General features: G+C 45.0%; 1 protein-coding gene across 3 annotated transcripts in view; it reads right to left on the bottom strand.

The window, feature by feature from the left end:
* Positions 1–15,170, bottom strand: part of ME3 (malic enzyme 3) — a 220,629-nt gene that overhangs the window by 16,051 nt on the left and 189,408 nt on the right. For all 3 annotated transcript variants that reach the window (XM_017850859.1, XM_017850857.1, XM_017850858.1), the window contains exon 8: positions 7,606–7,715. In XM_017850859.1, the coding sequence (XP_017706348.1) occupies positions 7,606–7,715 (110 nt within the window). The remainder of the gene's footprint in view (positions 1–7,605; positions 7,716–15,170) is intronic.

A 15,170-nucleotide genomic window follows, 5' to 3' on the forward strand; every position in this document is an offset into this window, starting at 1 on the left:
TGCTCTGAGGCCATCCTCTGAGGTAGCAAGCTGTTCTAACTACAGGCTAGAACTCAAGAGGAAAAACAGTGGTTCTTAAGCTCCAAATTACAAAGTTTGGCAAATAAAGTTATCTGCATTTTTGGGGTGCTCTTGGGCTATGCACTAGGGATTTAAAACTGAAGAGGAAGCTACTTAGCTGTTTCAAGGTAAGCACTCTAAGAAGCCCATGGGTCCAGGGATATGCTGGAACATGGCTTGTGCCCATAAATGCCATGGGCAGCTGAAAGTGTGACTGGTTGTTCCTATTCATGATGAAAGAAAAAGTTTTCTTTTCAGAGGCAGCTTTCCATAATTACATTTCCTGCCAACTGAGTACTTGAGGTTGTAGGTTCAGGAAATAGCACAAAGGGACATGCTGAAAATGTAGTTTCTGCTTTTAATAATCAGATTTGACAAAGTTAAAGGAGTTTCTATGCTGAACAACAGATTATTGGAGGAAAGAATTTACTCTTTATCAGATAAAGGAAGACTTCTGACCCAGGCAGCAAGAAGGATAGAGTTAGGCTCTGTCAGGGTCTGGCCATGGTGGCTTTGGAGGTCTGGATTCCTATTGGGACAGAACAACCTCTGCTATGAGGCCACACCTGCTTCCACGATCCATAAGAATTACATTTCTACGGTAGCTACTGCCATTCATTTATTCATTAGTATGTGCTGAGTGTTTGTTCTGGGCCTTCTCTGGACTAGGCTTTGAATAAATAAAGACAAATAAAAGTCTTGTTCTCAAATAAAACTCTCAAGGAGTTGCCAGCACAAGTGTTCCAAAAATTCAGGTTCCCCTTTATTGGACACCAAGCAAAGGCCTTCTAGACTACTTCACTGCAATTTCTGTGTCATAACGGAATTTTCTGGAGCTCCTGGACTCTCTAGAGGGCAGTTCCCTGGCCCATGGAGAAGGTAGGGTTAGGCATATTTTGCCACAATTTGGAAGGAACCCGAGGGAATAATGATCATCTTCTTGACTTCTCTGAAGTTTCAACTGTTGCAGCAACTAACAGGGGAGGTCTCGGAGGAGCCAGATACACGAGATCCACATGAACTTCAGGACTAGGGACAGCCCTGGAAGTGAAGAACAGCCTCAGAACACAGGACTTAGTGAAAAGGAAGGCTTTGGGAACTGAGGAGAGAAAAGGTTAAAGAGACCAGGAGAAGTTTCACTGCAGGGGGAGAGATCAAGGAAAGGCCTAGAACTGCTACTCAGTGTGTGTAGTGGTGGTGGTGGGTGACAGAGAGGGCAGTTGACCCCCGACAGCTGGAAATAATCCCTGGCATCTCGTAAACAAGACAAATGAGCTGCACGAAGTCTTCAGAGATGAGCCATTCCTGCCTGTCTGCCTCTTCCTTATTGTGGCATCTGAAGCCTATGCAAAGTTCCCCACACCTTCCCTCTCCAACAAGGTCATCATCTTCCAGGGATGTATTTTGCATTTCTTGGCTGAGAGCCCCACTCCTCTCCCTGGGGAACTTTGAAGCATTCTGTAAAGTGGGTGACCACCATCCAGTGTCACTACCAGATCCTGGGGAAGAGTAGGATCATTTAGAGTCTGTGGCTTGGCCCTGGATGCATTATCCTGGGGAAAGTGAAATGAGCCTTTATGGACAAACAGAAAGTAGTGAAGAACAGAAAGAGAATTCTAGGCAGAGGGACCAGCACATTCAAAATCATGGAGTTGGCGGAAAACTCACAGAAGAGTGACTAATACAATGGGCTGGAATAATAGGGTATATGGGGGAAGGGGGAGAAAAGTGAGGTGGGGTCCTGCCTCTCTTCTCCCCAGAATTCCCCAGTCCTGTGCTCACATGTGGCCCTCTCCTCACCTCCACCAAATTCTCTGCCTTAAGTCTCCTCTTTCCTTCTTCCCTCCCATATCTATGTGTCAGGAGCCTACTAGGCGTCAGAGATTTTAGTAATAGGTACCATGAACTGAGCACTGCTACGTGCCTGTCCCTACCTATACATCACTGCAATGCTTACAACAATTCAGTGCCATAAATGGGTGCTGGAAATACTTATCAAGGAATTGGCATATACTACAACCAACCATAACAGATGCTGGCCTTATAAAAGCACCCTGACCATTCTGGTGGTACTAGCTGATGAGCAGTTGTGGCTGTTAAAACTGTTAAGTCCATTTTACAGATAAGGAAAGGAAGGTTCTGAGAATTTCAGCCACTTGGCCAAAGCCACAAAACAGGAAAATGGGGATTCAGATCTAGGCCTGTCTTGGTGCAATGCCTGATTGTTAAGCACTGGGCTCACAGGGGTGCTAACAGCCTGACATAACACACAGGAACCTTGATGTGCTGTCTGGCCTGGAGATTTAGCAGGATTGGTGGGCAAGGCAGGTCCAGTGAAGGCTGGCCAGGTGGAGGATGCTGCAGAGCTGATGAGCCAGTGGGGCGTTCCTGGCTCCAGCCACAATGTGTGGTCAGCTTGCACGCGGAGGTCAGAGACCCACGGAAACTGGGCCAGCAGCACCCTGGACCTGGCCCCTTGTGTGGCTCTTCTTCCTTCCCCTGTCCCCAGTGTGACCATTCCCACTTCCTTTCCCCTTCTAGGTCTTTCTTTCCTCCCTAAGAGCAGAGATGCTTCTCTGGTCTCAGCTGAAACAACAAAAGTCACCTGAGCCTCCGCCTTTTCCAAAATTCCTGAGAGGCTGCCAGCAACAGGTCAGTGCATTGGCAGCTCTGATCACGAAGGACCAGCCTGGGCCTGGGCTGAGGCTTTATGTGGGTCTAAGCTGGGGTGGGAGGCAAAGATGATCAGAAGCCCTGGCGATCTCTCTTTCCTTCAAGTGCTGGAGCTCCAGAGGCCCAGCCCTGTGGGGTCAGTGATTCTGAGCACATGGTACAGTGGGACTGGTTGGGAGACAGTCAAATAATGTGCCCTGGGCTCCTGATCTGTACCAGGCATGGCCCTGCCCTCTGGGAGATCAGTAGACTGGAGCTTTCGAGGATTTAATTCTATCTATCCACTGAGGATGTAATGCTAGGCTGGTGTTCAGAGTAGGTAACATGACCCCAGTCTCATTTTCATGTGGGTCGCTCGGTTCCAGCCCCCTCCATGTGTGGTTCCCAAGAAGATTCTGAGAATCTGTCTCCAGCTCCCACGTGCGGTGTGATTTGGTTTCTGTTTATGACTGTGATTCTGCATTGCTTCCTCCTCCCTCCCACACTCCTTCTCACCCCTTCACTCCCAACCTTCTGTGGTTCTGTGCATGGAGGTGCTCCTCTCCCATTATGAGCATGGCTTGTAGTCTTAAGTGGCATTGCTCCTTACTTTGTGTATGGAGATAAAGGGGGACAATTCTAGCATGGGCTGTATCTTCCCATGCTATTGGCTCATTAGTCCTGGAATTCCTTCCTAGTCTTCTCATTGTCCATTTAACAATGAGAACACACATCACAGGCTTCTGGCCTGGACCCATCCCTAACCAGCTCGGGACCGTGGGCCTCATCTTCAGGTCTGCATTCTGTAGGAGTTAGAGGAAGGAATGGAAATGATGGGGAGGACAGGATGAGAGCAGCAGGATGCCAGGGAGCAGCAACACCCGCACTGTTCCAGCAGGGTCTGGAATTTCATCCTTAATGAGAAGACACCCTCCACCACCTCACATGTTCAGGAGCAACAGGCAGCCTGATGCTATGGAGAGAGTGGAGAATTCCAAGTCAGACATAATGGGGTTCCAGTTCCAGCTTTGAGTCTGTCTGGCTGTGTGGCCGTGAGCAACCTTTAACCCCCAGGCTTCAGTTTCCTCATTAGTGTCATGGGACAGCTGTGTTTGTCCCCCAGTAAGGGAGGGGGAGATGTTGCCAGGCACTTGTAAGATAGTGAGGATGAAAAGCACTTTCAACCTAAAGTTCTGTGTGCATGCAAAATGTTATTTGGTACAGTTTGGGTCCCCTGGAGGCAGATTCTGAGATACACTGGAGTGTTCAGGATGTTTTTAGGAATTGCCCTTGTGGGAAGGAAGGGAAGGAAGCAGAATGGATTGAGGGGAAGTTGAGCAGTGATGCAGGCCCCAAAGCCTCAGCCAACTCCATGGGGAGCTTGAGTTGTCCTGCACTGGGCTAAAATAGTTAAGCCTTTATATTCTCTATCACTGGTGAGGCCAGCTCCTGGTGGGGTGGCGAGGTGGCTCTCTCTCTCTGAGGCTCTGCAGATTGTACTGACAGCCTGCTGTCAGATGGGCAACAAGTCTTTCCTTGAAGGAGGATCTGGGTGGTGCATGCCCATGCCCACCTCTTTATGGTTGTTAATGATACGGTCACACCTAAACATCAGGCTGAGCTGATCAAAGGCTGGTTCTTATAGGGCTCTTGCCATTCCAGCACTATTTGCCAGCTGTCCCCATGAGTTCTAGATTGATGGCTTTAGTCTTGAATTTCTGAGAAAAGAATGGTAAATCCTGCTTCTCTTTGCTCTGGGACCCAGAAAACTATCCCACTTGGTTTTGCCTGGGAGCAAAATTGACTGTAGAGGCAAGATGCAAAAACCAATGAATGTAAACAGATGGATTGATTTAATTAAAAACAAACAGCTCCATGTGTCTGCATGTGGGGTTACACATGTGAATATGTATGAGCACGTGTAGAGGTGCATTTATGTGTGAGCACAGTCAGTCCTTGAACAACATGGGGTTGAGCTGCATGAGTCCACTTATATGCAGATTTTTTTAATACATATATTTTTTAAAATTTTGGAGGTTTGTAACAATTTAAAAAAACTCACAGATGAACTATGTAGCCTAGAAATATAAAAAAAAATTAAGAAATATGTCATGTACACATAAAATAGGGGTAGATACTAGTCTATTTATGTGTTAATCCACTATTTTTATGTTATTAGTAAGGCTTCTGGTCAACAGTAGGCTCTTAGTAGCTAAGTTTCTGGAGAGGCAAAAGTTATGTGTATTTTTGACTGTGTGGAGTGTTGGCACCTGTAACCATCACCTTGTTCAAGGGTCAGCTGTACATGAATGATGACCTGGACAACAGAGAGGCTGTAGGGGCAGGTGTCCAGTGTAGACACACCCACATGAACAGGTGGGTATGCTTATGAGGATGTCAGTTTGTGTGTGTAGACATCATTCGTATATTCTTTAAACATTTATTAGGTGTCTATCATGTAGCAAGCGCAGCGCTGGGAGTTGGGGAACAAGAATGGATAAGGCAATTGTTCCTGCCTCCAGAAGCTTATTATCTTCTGGGAAGGCAGACAATGCATTACAGGCTTTTGGGGTACAATGAGGTAAGAGAACTGACAGAGGGGAACACCTGAGGGACACCCAAATCAGACTGATGGGCCTTCCCTGGGCAGGAGACCCTGGAGCTGAGTCTTTAAGGGTGAGTAGGAGTTACTCAGGTAAAGATAATGGGAAAGGGCGAGCAGGGCTTTCAAACACAGAAAGAAATGGCAGGTAAGGAGGTAAGAAGAGTAAAATAAAAGGAAGGGCAGAGAGCAGAGGAGGGATCCCGAAGTCTTATATTTTCATTGAAGGGGTGCGAACTTTCTCATGAAGAGAGGGTGGCATGGTGACTGATACTTTCATCTCCGAGGCACATTCTGGCAGCAGTGCAGGGGCGGATGGGGGCTGGGGGGCTGCGGGGCCTGGCTGTGTTCCTGTGCCTGTGTTTAGGAGGATGTATACACATGTGGCTGTCTGTGTGTCTATACAGCTGGAGGCTGTGCACCAGGTGTGCCGCCTGCATGGACTTGTTTTCCACTTCTACCCTCTGGCCTTGGCAGCCCGGTGGGCTCAGGGGACCGGCTGTCCATCTGCTGATTCATGGGTGAATTCATGCTGGGGAGCCGGTCAGGGTCTAGCAGGCAGGTGCTTCCTCAGGGCCAGAGGCACACTCCCACCTGCTGGTCTGACACTGAGGTGAGTGAGGGCAGTGAGAAAATGCTTCCCTCTACCAGCGCATCTTCCTGGACTGCACAGTCCCGTCTGTGCTGTGTCCTGGCTTGTGTGGGTGAGGCTGGCCTAGCTCAGCCAATGCCTGTCCCAGGTCTATGCAACAGGGTAAAGGAGAGACAGAATGGAGACAGGCTGGCAGGGGGTGCCACGTCCCAGCTGTCTCCTTTTGGGTCTCCCCTCTCTCTGGATACCCACTCGTCAGGCACTGAAGTCATATATTTTAAACTCAATTTTCTAATAGTGTGTTCTAACTGTACTATCTTGCCTTTTGAAAATTTATGACAAAAACAAAAAATCATCTATCACATTTCTTATACTTTGTAATATGGACCATAATGGGGAAAAAAAGGCAACTTGGTTTGTAATATAAGACCTGGGAATTGCATGGTGAATGGTTATAGACTGCAATTTAGAGTCTGAATGCCTGGGCTCAAATCTCAACTCTATGCTTAATGGCTATAAAAGTTACTTACTCTTTTTCTGTTTCAGTGTCTTCATTCATAAGACAGAGATGCTAATGTCTCATCTGTTTAAAAGTGTAGAGTGCTTAGAACAGAGCCCGATATGCAATAAGCATTCAGCAATTAATCTTAGCTATTATTACCTGAGTTTGAGTTCTCTGAGATCTATCCCTGACTCACTTAAAGAAAAGTTGTGACCTCTTCAGGCCTCTGGATGAGTCATCTGTAAAATGAGAAGTTGGCCAACCTTTAACAATACAGGGCCAATACCTGTCTCTTGCCAACTTATTCTTTCCACCTGACATGGATCTTTGTTTTAAAAAGATTGCTTCGCAAACTTCATTTGTTAAAAAATCTTCAAGGTTTCTCTTGGACTTTACAAAATGCTAGCAACAGCTCACAATGCTCCTTCCTGTGCACTCCTAGATCAAGTGAGATGAATCCCTTTCCACTCCAGCTTCGGACACTGGTAACTCCACAGTAAGAAGCAAGCACCTTCAGATATTTCTGGGTCACAGAATAGATGACCAAAGGGAACTTGAACTAGAAGCTGCTTCATGTTGACTTTGGAAAGCTCTGGGTTTCTGGTGTCAGTGTCTCTCTCAGGGTCATTATGAGCAACAAACACTTCAGTCAAAACCAGAGAAGGAATTGTCCTGACTTCCGGACTGAGACACGCCTTATATTTGGAAAGCCTAAAAGCAAGTTATTATGGCTGAGGAAGGCCATTTTTATGGTGATTGATGCTTGTCTGATGAGTTTTATGGGTTAGTACTTTCTATAGTATTAGCTTTGTAAATTTTCACCATGCTCTTTCAAGGCAATTGTTATGCTCTCTATTGACTAGATGATGAAACTGTGGTCAGAGAATTGACTGGTTCATGTTTAACTTGCTAGTAAATTACAGTATTGTTTAGAGTTTCTTACATACATTAAATTACATAATTCTTACCTACTTCTGAAGTAGTAATGATCTTCATTTTGTAAAAAAGGAAACTGAATTCAAAGAATTAAGAATTAGCCAAGTAGGTGTTGAATCTAAGTTGAATGTTCTTTCTTCAACAGCTGCTGGCAGCAAACCAGCTATGAGGTGACAGCCCTTCCCCACCCCTTTGGCATCCCAGTGAGGTTTGAGAATATGTTAGTCCCCTGTAGCTTCATCACATGGGGTGGAAACCTACCTTGGATATCATCATTGAACATGCAGTACTTGTTGCGGTATTTGTTGAGCAGGCGGAAGGCATTGGCATTGGCAAAGTCTTCAAATTGGATGAGGCAATTTATTCCAAACCTGTGTGGAGGGAGAGGAAGAAACCCATGATTGCCTCCCTGAGGCAGATCTCTGACATATCCCCCCTTGCACTGTGGGGTGGGGAGGAGCAGGCCAGGGGGTGGGAAGTGGCATGGCTCCTTCATCTGTGTTTTTGCTACTGGACTCTTGGGCTTGGAGCTCTGCCTGCCCTATCATGGATGAGCATGGTGAAGGGAGATAGTAGGACCCTGGGTTTGGTGGCCAGCCAAGCCAGCATCACTGTAGCTAAGCTGTGCGGGTGGCTCCCATGGCTTCCATGGCCAGCCCTGGGAGTGACAAGAGGGCCAAGGAGGGGCCTGCCCTCTCTGTAGCCTGTGGCCACCTGAGATCCCAGAAGAAAGCTCACTCCACATCCAAGTGCATGCAGACAGACCAGCTTCCCCACCACAAGTAGGTGGGGAGCCCCTGCATCCTCCAAATATCTCTCTTGCTGAATCCTGACACCTGGAGTTGCTCCACTAGAGACTCCTCTGGCACCAGGCATTGTTCTCTGGTAAGATGAAAAGATGGTTAGGAAAGGCTACTACAATAAGACACTGTTATCTACTAACATCTTGGTGAAGTTGTTCTCCAACTTGCAGGTGTAGAAGACTCAGTGACTGACCTTGTTTAAAAAGCAGGTCACCAGGCCCATCTCACAGAGTCTCACTCGGTGAGTGTGGGATGGGGTCAGGAACCTGCATTTTGAACAAACACCCCAGAGGGTTCTGATTCTGAGAGCCCAGAGAACCCTGAGAAACAATGCCTTGTGGGTGAAGACAATGGCCATTAAGATGCTTGATATGCCTTATTTAAAATCCATGCTAGCATTGCCTCCTAGATTTCATGGCCTTCCCTTAAAAATGACTGAGTTCGTTAGAGTTTTGTAACCTATTTTTCCTTTTAACATTGCCTGAAAGGAAGCTGAGAGTGAAGTTTTTGCTCATTTGCAACAGGCCACCTCAGCCTGGGCTTCTGCACACAGATTTCCCCTTTACTCCATTCTTGCTCTTTGATCCTGGTGTTTGATAGTTTTGTTTGTGTTTCTTAGCCTTTCTGGAAGCAAGTGTAGTATGGATTATTAAAAACTACTTAATACATGGATAAAAATAGGCTTCATCTTATGGGTCAATTTGTGACTGAGTAATAGCATCTGAGGTCATGTCATCGAGAAAAAAATGTCGTGATTGATCTATAAGATGTGTCAGGGCATGTAACAGGTAGAAGTGGCCTGCCCTTCCAACTGAGTGTGACCTACAGGCTTGGAACCAGCTTGGGACCAGCTGTGGAAAGATTTATTACCTTGTTAGAGAGGGTGGGCTTCCTGTGCTCTCGGGGTATCTTTCTGTTGAGGTTGGTGGCAATGAAGGAGTGAGGAGCACTGAAATGACCCAGAAAACATTTTTTCCAACCTTATAATTTTGTGCATGACTTACACTGTCCAGCAGAAATACCAGTGGGTGGGCAAATATTTGTTCCTGCCATGGTCCTTCCAGAACCTTAGCTAGTCAAGGCTGTTGGTGGAAGGACTGGGAGATCGAGTCACATTACAGGGGCAGAAACACAGGGGCAGTGACTTGCCACAGCCCAGTGCTTAGAGTGCTGGGCATGGGTTAGAAGGCCATAGGCCAGATCTGGCTCTCCACATTCAACTGAGTTACCTGCACATGTCACTTCACCTCTCTATTCTACCTCAGTTTCCCATCCGTCAATGAGCACAACAATATCTGCCTGGCCAATATCTGTGAACTGTTGTGAGGGTTAAAAGCTGAGGGTAAGGTTTTCCTCCAACTTTACTGAGGCATAATTAACAAATACAAATTGCATATATTTAAGGTATACAATGTGATGATTTGCTATATGTGTATGGTGTGAAATGATAACCACAACCATGCTAATTACCGTATCCATCACCTCACATAGTTACTATTTTGTGTGTGGTAAGAAAACTCAAGATCTACTTTCTTAGCAAATTTCGACTATACAATACAGTATTACTAACTGAAGCCTGAGGGTAATTTTTAGACCGCAAAATGCTAAACACAAATGCCATTCTGGCCACAATTCTTATTCACAGTCATAGAACAAATGCTAATGGAGGTCGGGTGGGGGGCTCACTGTGTCTCCCCACCCATCATCCAGCCCTCTTTTCCTTGTACTATGAATAGAAATGATAAATAAAACCTCCCATGCACAAATATAATGCCATGCTCACCAAGCCAAAATTTATTGTGAATTTCAAGTATTTGGACTGGGTGGGGAGGAACAGAATGTCTTTGGTTGCTGGTGACATTTTGCTATATATAATTTCTGCAAGATTCCCAGTGTTGCCCCACAACTGGCCTGGAGCTAAAACACTGAAAAGGTCAGACAACAAAACAATGTGATGAACGTTTTGTCTCTCTCTCTCTCACACACACACACACACACACACACACACACACACACACCCCTTTAAGCAACAACACCATTCACTTACTGAGGTAAAAATAAGGCAGTAATTATAAATAAATACCTTTGTTCAGTGCATGATTATTATTTATATTTAATTCAGTTTTAGATAAGAAACCCGCCCTCCCTTCCATGGAGCAATTTGATGGAATATAGAATAAAACCTCATTAATTGAGGTCACTGTCATCCTAACTTGGAATTGCATAAAAGACCATGTGAATCACCCATCCAATAACCTGGACTCAGAGTTCCTAGAACTCACTGGATTTAAGGACCCCCAGAACTCCTCTCTGTCTTAGGTACCCATCCCCTGGCTGCTTCCTGAACCTTTTATCACCAGGAACTACTCCTACTCTAGGATTTCACACTGTCCCATCTCAGTCTCTGACCACAACCTTTCCTTTTATGTCCTTCCCTTCCACTGCGCCTGCTGTTTGTCTGCACCAAGACCTCTAGGCCCCTCACCATGTTATTCTAGTCCCTCAGACTCTCCATTATGGCTTTTCATGAAACCAGACCACTATCCAGTCTGAGCCAAAGGTGGTTACTTCATGGTGCTACTGTCTTAGCACCATCCATTCAACCATCATCCACCTATTCATCTATCATTATCCAACCATCCATTATCCATCCATCCATCCATCCATCCATCCATCCATCCATCCATCCATTAACCCATCTGTAAATTCATGCATCCAAAAACATTTATTGAGCACCTATGATGATCTGTACTATAGTTTAATGTTTTAGGAAGGGGTGGATCTATGAAGGAGTTGGTGGAAGCTTAGTGTTTGGAGTTTGTCTGCCAACTCTTTAAACTAATTAAAAACCAATTAAAAACAGAAAATTTCAAAGTGGAAATTTAAATGGCTTAGTGGGTAAAAAAACATTTCTCAATTCATCCCTGTATATCCAAATACAGGTAATGAGCTTTCACTGTAACACTAATCTAAATGTTAATTATCAGTTGCCTTACATATTCATTAAAATACTAACAACAATGATAAAAAAAATAGCTAGCTTTTATCAAGTGTTTATTACCTGCTGGGCACCACTTTACATACATTATCTTAATTTATCTTCACATCACTTTATGATGTAGGTGCTGTTTCCAGAGAAGGAATCTAGAGCTACAGATTGCAAGTTATTTGCCCACAGGCTATTTACTCTATTGCGCTTGGTAAGTGGTGGAGATGGAATTTAAATCTGGTTCTATCTGACTCAAGAACCAGCCTCAGTTTAATTTTAATAGCTTTACAAGTTCTTAAAAAAATAAAGCTAAATAGGTAATAAAGCTGGATTTCTTTCTCCACTGAGAAAGATCATGGGTGTGGTGAAGAAAACATTGACCAGGGGGACAGAGAAAACGCAGCAGTCTTGGCTGAGTCCCCTCTCTCTGTCTGGGTCTCAGTTTGCTAGTCTGAGAGCATTGGAGGAGTAGCACAACCTACTTAATATTTGGGACTGGAATTGAATACTAGAAGCTTCACTCAGATATTTCTATAAGTCCAGAGCAGGGAGGTCAGACATTTCTCTATGAGAACAACATGTGAGGAACATGTGGGGGGTCAGTGTCTTAGAGCCCTTTGTGCTTACACAAACCGGACCAGCTGAGTGACCTGGGTGAGGCAGCCACCCTCCAGGTCATACTGTGGAACAGAGGCAGGACCCCTCCCAAGAAGCCCGCTCTCAGCTCTCTACTCAGGGCTCTGGGCAGCTTCCCGATTCTAGCGCTGGCAGCAGCCTGCTGTCTGACCTTCTGTCCTGTGAGAAGCTCCCTCTTACCAGAGAGGGTCCTGCTCATCTGCCCCCGTTTTGCAATTTTGAACTCTTCACCCTCCAACCCTGGCAGGGGCTGAGGAACACTGATGCTTCTCCAGTGGAAAATTCCTGCAATGGAGAAAGAGGCACCTTCCCAAGCCACACAGATAGCTTCCCAGACTTCCCAACCCTGGGGGCTCAGCTGGGAAATGGCCTTGGAGTAGCCAGGGAAGGCATTCCAAAGCCAGGGCTCACTTAGAGACACAAAGCTAATGAGTGGATGTTTGATTATTTTTTTCCTCAGTACTCAGGCAAGGGGAAGCCAGCAAAGAGTGACCTGTGCCTGGGAGTCCTGGTGAGCTGTGTGTGACAGTGCAATGATACCCAGGCCACGACCAACAGTGCCAGCACTTGCCACCTGGGACACATCCTTCCATGGGTAGGAGGGTCCGAGGTGGCTGTTCTGACCTTCTCCCCTAAGTGTGAACCAAATGCAGAGTGAGGGATGTTGGTGGTACAGAACATTCCAGGGGCTGCAGACCTAGTTTCTCTTTTCCATAGGTCAGGACCTGCCATTTTTTTTAAACACCTGGGTCTGACATCTTTCAGGCCTGAACAAACATGAGGGACTGGGAAGAACAGGTGAACTTGCTCAACCTGCCTCTAAATAGAATGACTAAAAGCTACCTCTCGTATTTCCATGGGAGTCCATTCTGCTCCCCTCCCCGCAGAAAAAACGCACATGCAAGACTTCCACAGCAGAGTGTTCAGTGAGATTATCAGTTGTCACCCAATGGAAAACTATTTCTTCTTTTATTTCCTTCCAGGAACTAGATCTGACAGAATCATTAAAACTCTTGGTCTTTTTTTTTTTTTTTTTTTCTATTTTACATATTCCATTAAACTCTAGTCCCTTGAGATGGTCTCAGAGAGGTTCTGTGGTTAAGTAAATTTGGAAAACTCTATGTGTTACACATAGCATATACAATGTATATTAAAAGCTCTGAGAAATCTTCCAGTAAGAAACCTGTTTAACCCAACATGTTCAACACTTATTTGACCAGAGACCTTACCCTATTGCATCCCACCCTCACCACCAATGGTGGAACACACTTTGGGAGACATGGCTCTGCAGGAAGAACTTTGTACAGGTGGGGCTGGGTGGATTCAGGGCAAGGCCATCTCTCCCCAGGATTACTGCCATTGCTGCTTCTGTCCAGATCCCTGCAGTGACTGATCTCATCTCCTTCAAGTTTATTTCCCCTCCCCCAATCCATCTTCCACATATTTCTAAACACAAGTTTATGTCGGCTACTTATTTTCTGAAAATCCTAAGAGGGCTTCCACTGCCTGTGGGGTTATATCCTAATTCCTTAGGTGGTGTTTGCTTTGGCCCCAGCTCTATTGCTGAACACCTACTCAGGTCTGCTGACACTCTAGGCATATTGGCACATTTTGATGCTTCTTAACCTCCGTGGGCCCTTGCACGGTCCCCTGTCTTTGCTCAAGTTGCTGGTTCTTTCCATCTAGAAGGCCTCTTTTTGTCCAGGTCAACCCCTACTTAAACTGTAAGGCTCAGAACTGTTTTTTTTTTTTTTTTTTTTTTTTTTTTTTTTTTTTTTTTTTGAGAAAGAGTCTTGCTCTGTCACCAGGCTAGAGTGCAGTGGTTCAATCTTGGCTCACTGCAACCTGCACATCCTGGGTTCAAGCAATTCTCCTGCCTCAGTCTCCTGAGTAGCTGGGACTACAGGTGCGCACCACTATGCCCAGGTAATTTTTGTAGTTTTAGTAGAGATAGGATTTCACCATGTTGGCCAGGATGGTCTTGATTTCTCGATCTCATGATCCACCCGCCTTGGCCTCCCAAAGTGCTGGGATTACAGATGTAGGCCCAGATCTTAAACCGTAACCTCTTCTAAGAAGGCTTCCTTGACCCATCTCTTTCTCCACCCTTAAAATAGTGCTAATTCTTCTCTTCTCTGGGCTCCCATGATATTCTGGACACATCTGTAACAATATATGTCACATTGTATTACAACTATTTATTGACATTTCTGTTTCAATTAAAGAAATGTATTGGGCAAGTTATCTTCTTTGTGCCAGAAACTATACTAAGTATGATATAATAAAAATTCAATTCAACAAACATTTTTTTTTTATTATTACACTTTAAGTTCTAGGGTACATGTGCACAACGTACAGGTTTGTTACATATGTATACATGTGCCATATTGGTGTGCTGCACCCATTAATTCGTCATTTACATTAGGTATATCTCCTAATGCTATCCCTCCCCACTACCCCTCCCCACAATAGGACCCAGTGTGTGATGCTCCCCATCCTGTGTCCAAGTGATCTCATTGTTCAGTTCCCACCTATGAGTGAGAACATGCGGTATTTGGTTTTCTGTTCTTGCAACAGTTTGCTGAGAATGATGCTTTCCAGCTGTATCCATGTCCTTACAAAGGACACGAACCCATCCTTTTTAATGGCTGCATAGTATTCCATGGTATATATGTGCCACGTTTTCTTAATCCAGTCTGTCACTGATGGACATTTGGGTTGATTCCAGTCTTTGCTATTGTGAATAGTGCCATCATAAACATACATGTGCATGTGTCTTTATAGCAGCAGGACTTATAGTCCTTTGGGTATATCCCCAGTAGTGGGATGGCTGGGTCAAATGGTATTTCTAGTTCTAGATCCTTGAGGAATCGCCACACTGTTTTCCACAATGGTTGAATAGTTTACAGTCCCACCAACAGTGTAAAAGTGTTCCTATTTCTCCACATCCTCTCCAGCACCTGTTGTTTCCTGATTTTGTAATGATTACCATTCTAACCAGTGTGAGATGGTATCTCATTGTGGTTTTGATTTGCATTTCTCTGATGGTGAGTGATGATGAGCATTTTTTCAAGTGTCTGTTGGCTGTATGAATGTCTTCTTTTGAGAAGTGTCTGTTCATATCCTTTGCTCACTGTTTTTTTTGATGGGGTTGTTTTTTTCTTATAAATTTGAATGAGTTCTTTATAGGTTCCGGATATTAGCCCTTTGTCAGATGAGTAGATTGCAAAAATTTTCTCCCATTCTGTAGGTTGCCTGTTCACTCTGATGGTAGTTTCTTTTGCTGTGCAGAAGCTCTTTAGTTTAATTAGATCCCATTTGTCAATTTTGGCTTTTGTTGCCATTGCTTTTGGTGTTTTAGACATGAAGTCCTTGCCCATGCCTATGTCCTGAATGGT

The sequence above is a fragment of the Rhinopithecus bieti genome, unplaced genomic scaffold (genome assembly GCF_001698545.2).
Source record: "Rhinopithecus bieti isolate Rb0 unplaced genomic scaffold, ASM169854v2 scaffold_30846, whole genome shotgun sequence".
NCBI classification, from domain to species: Eukaryota; Metazoa; Chordata; class Mammalia; order Primates; family Cercopithecidae; genus Rhinopithecus; species Rhinopithecus bieti.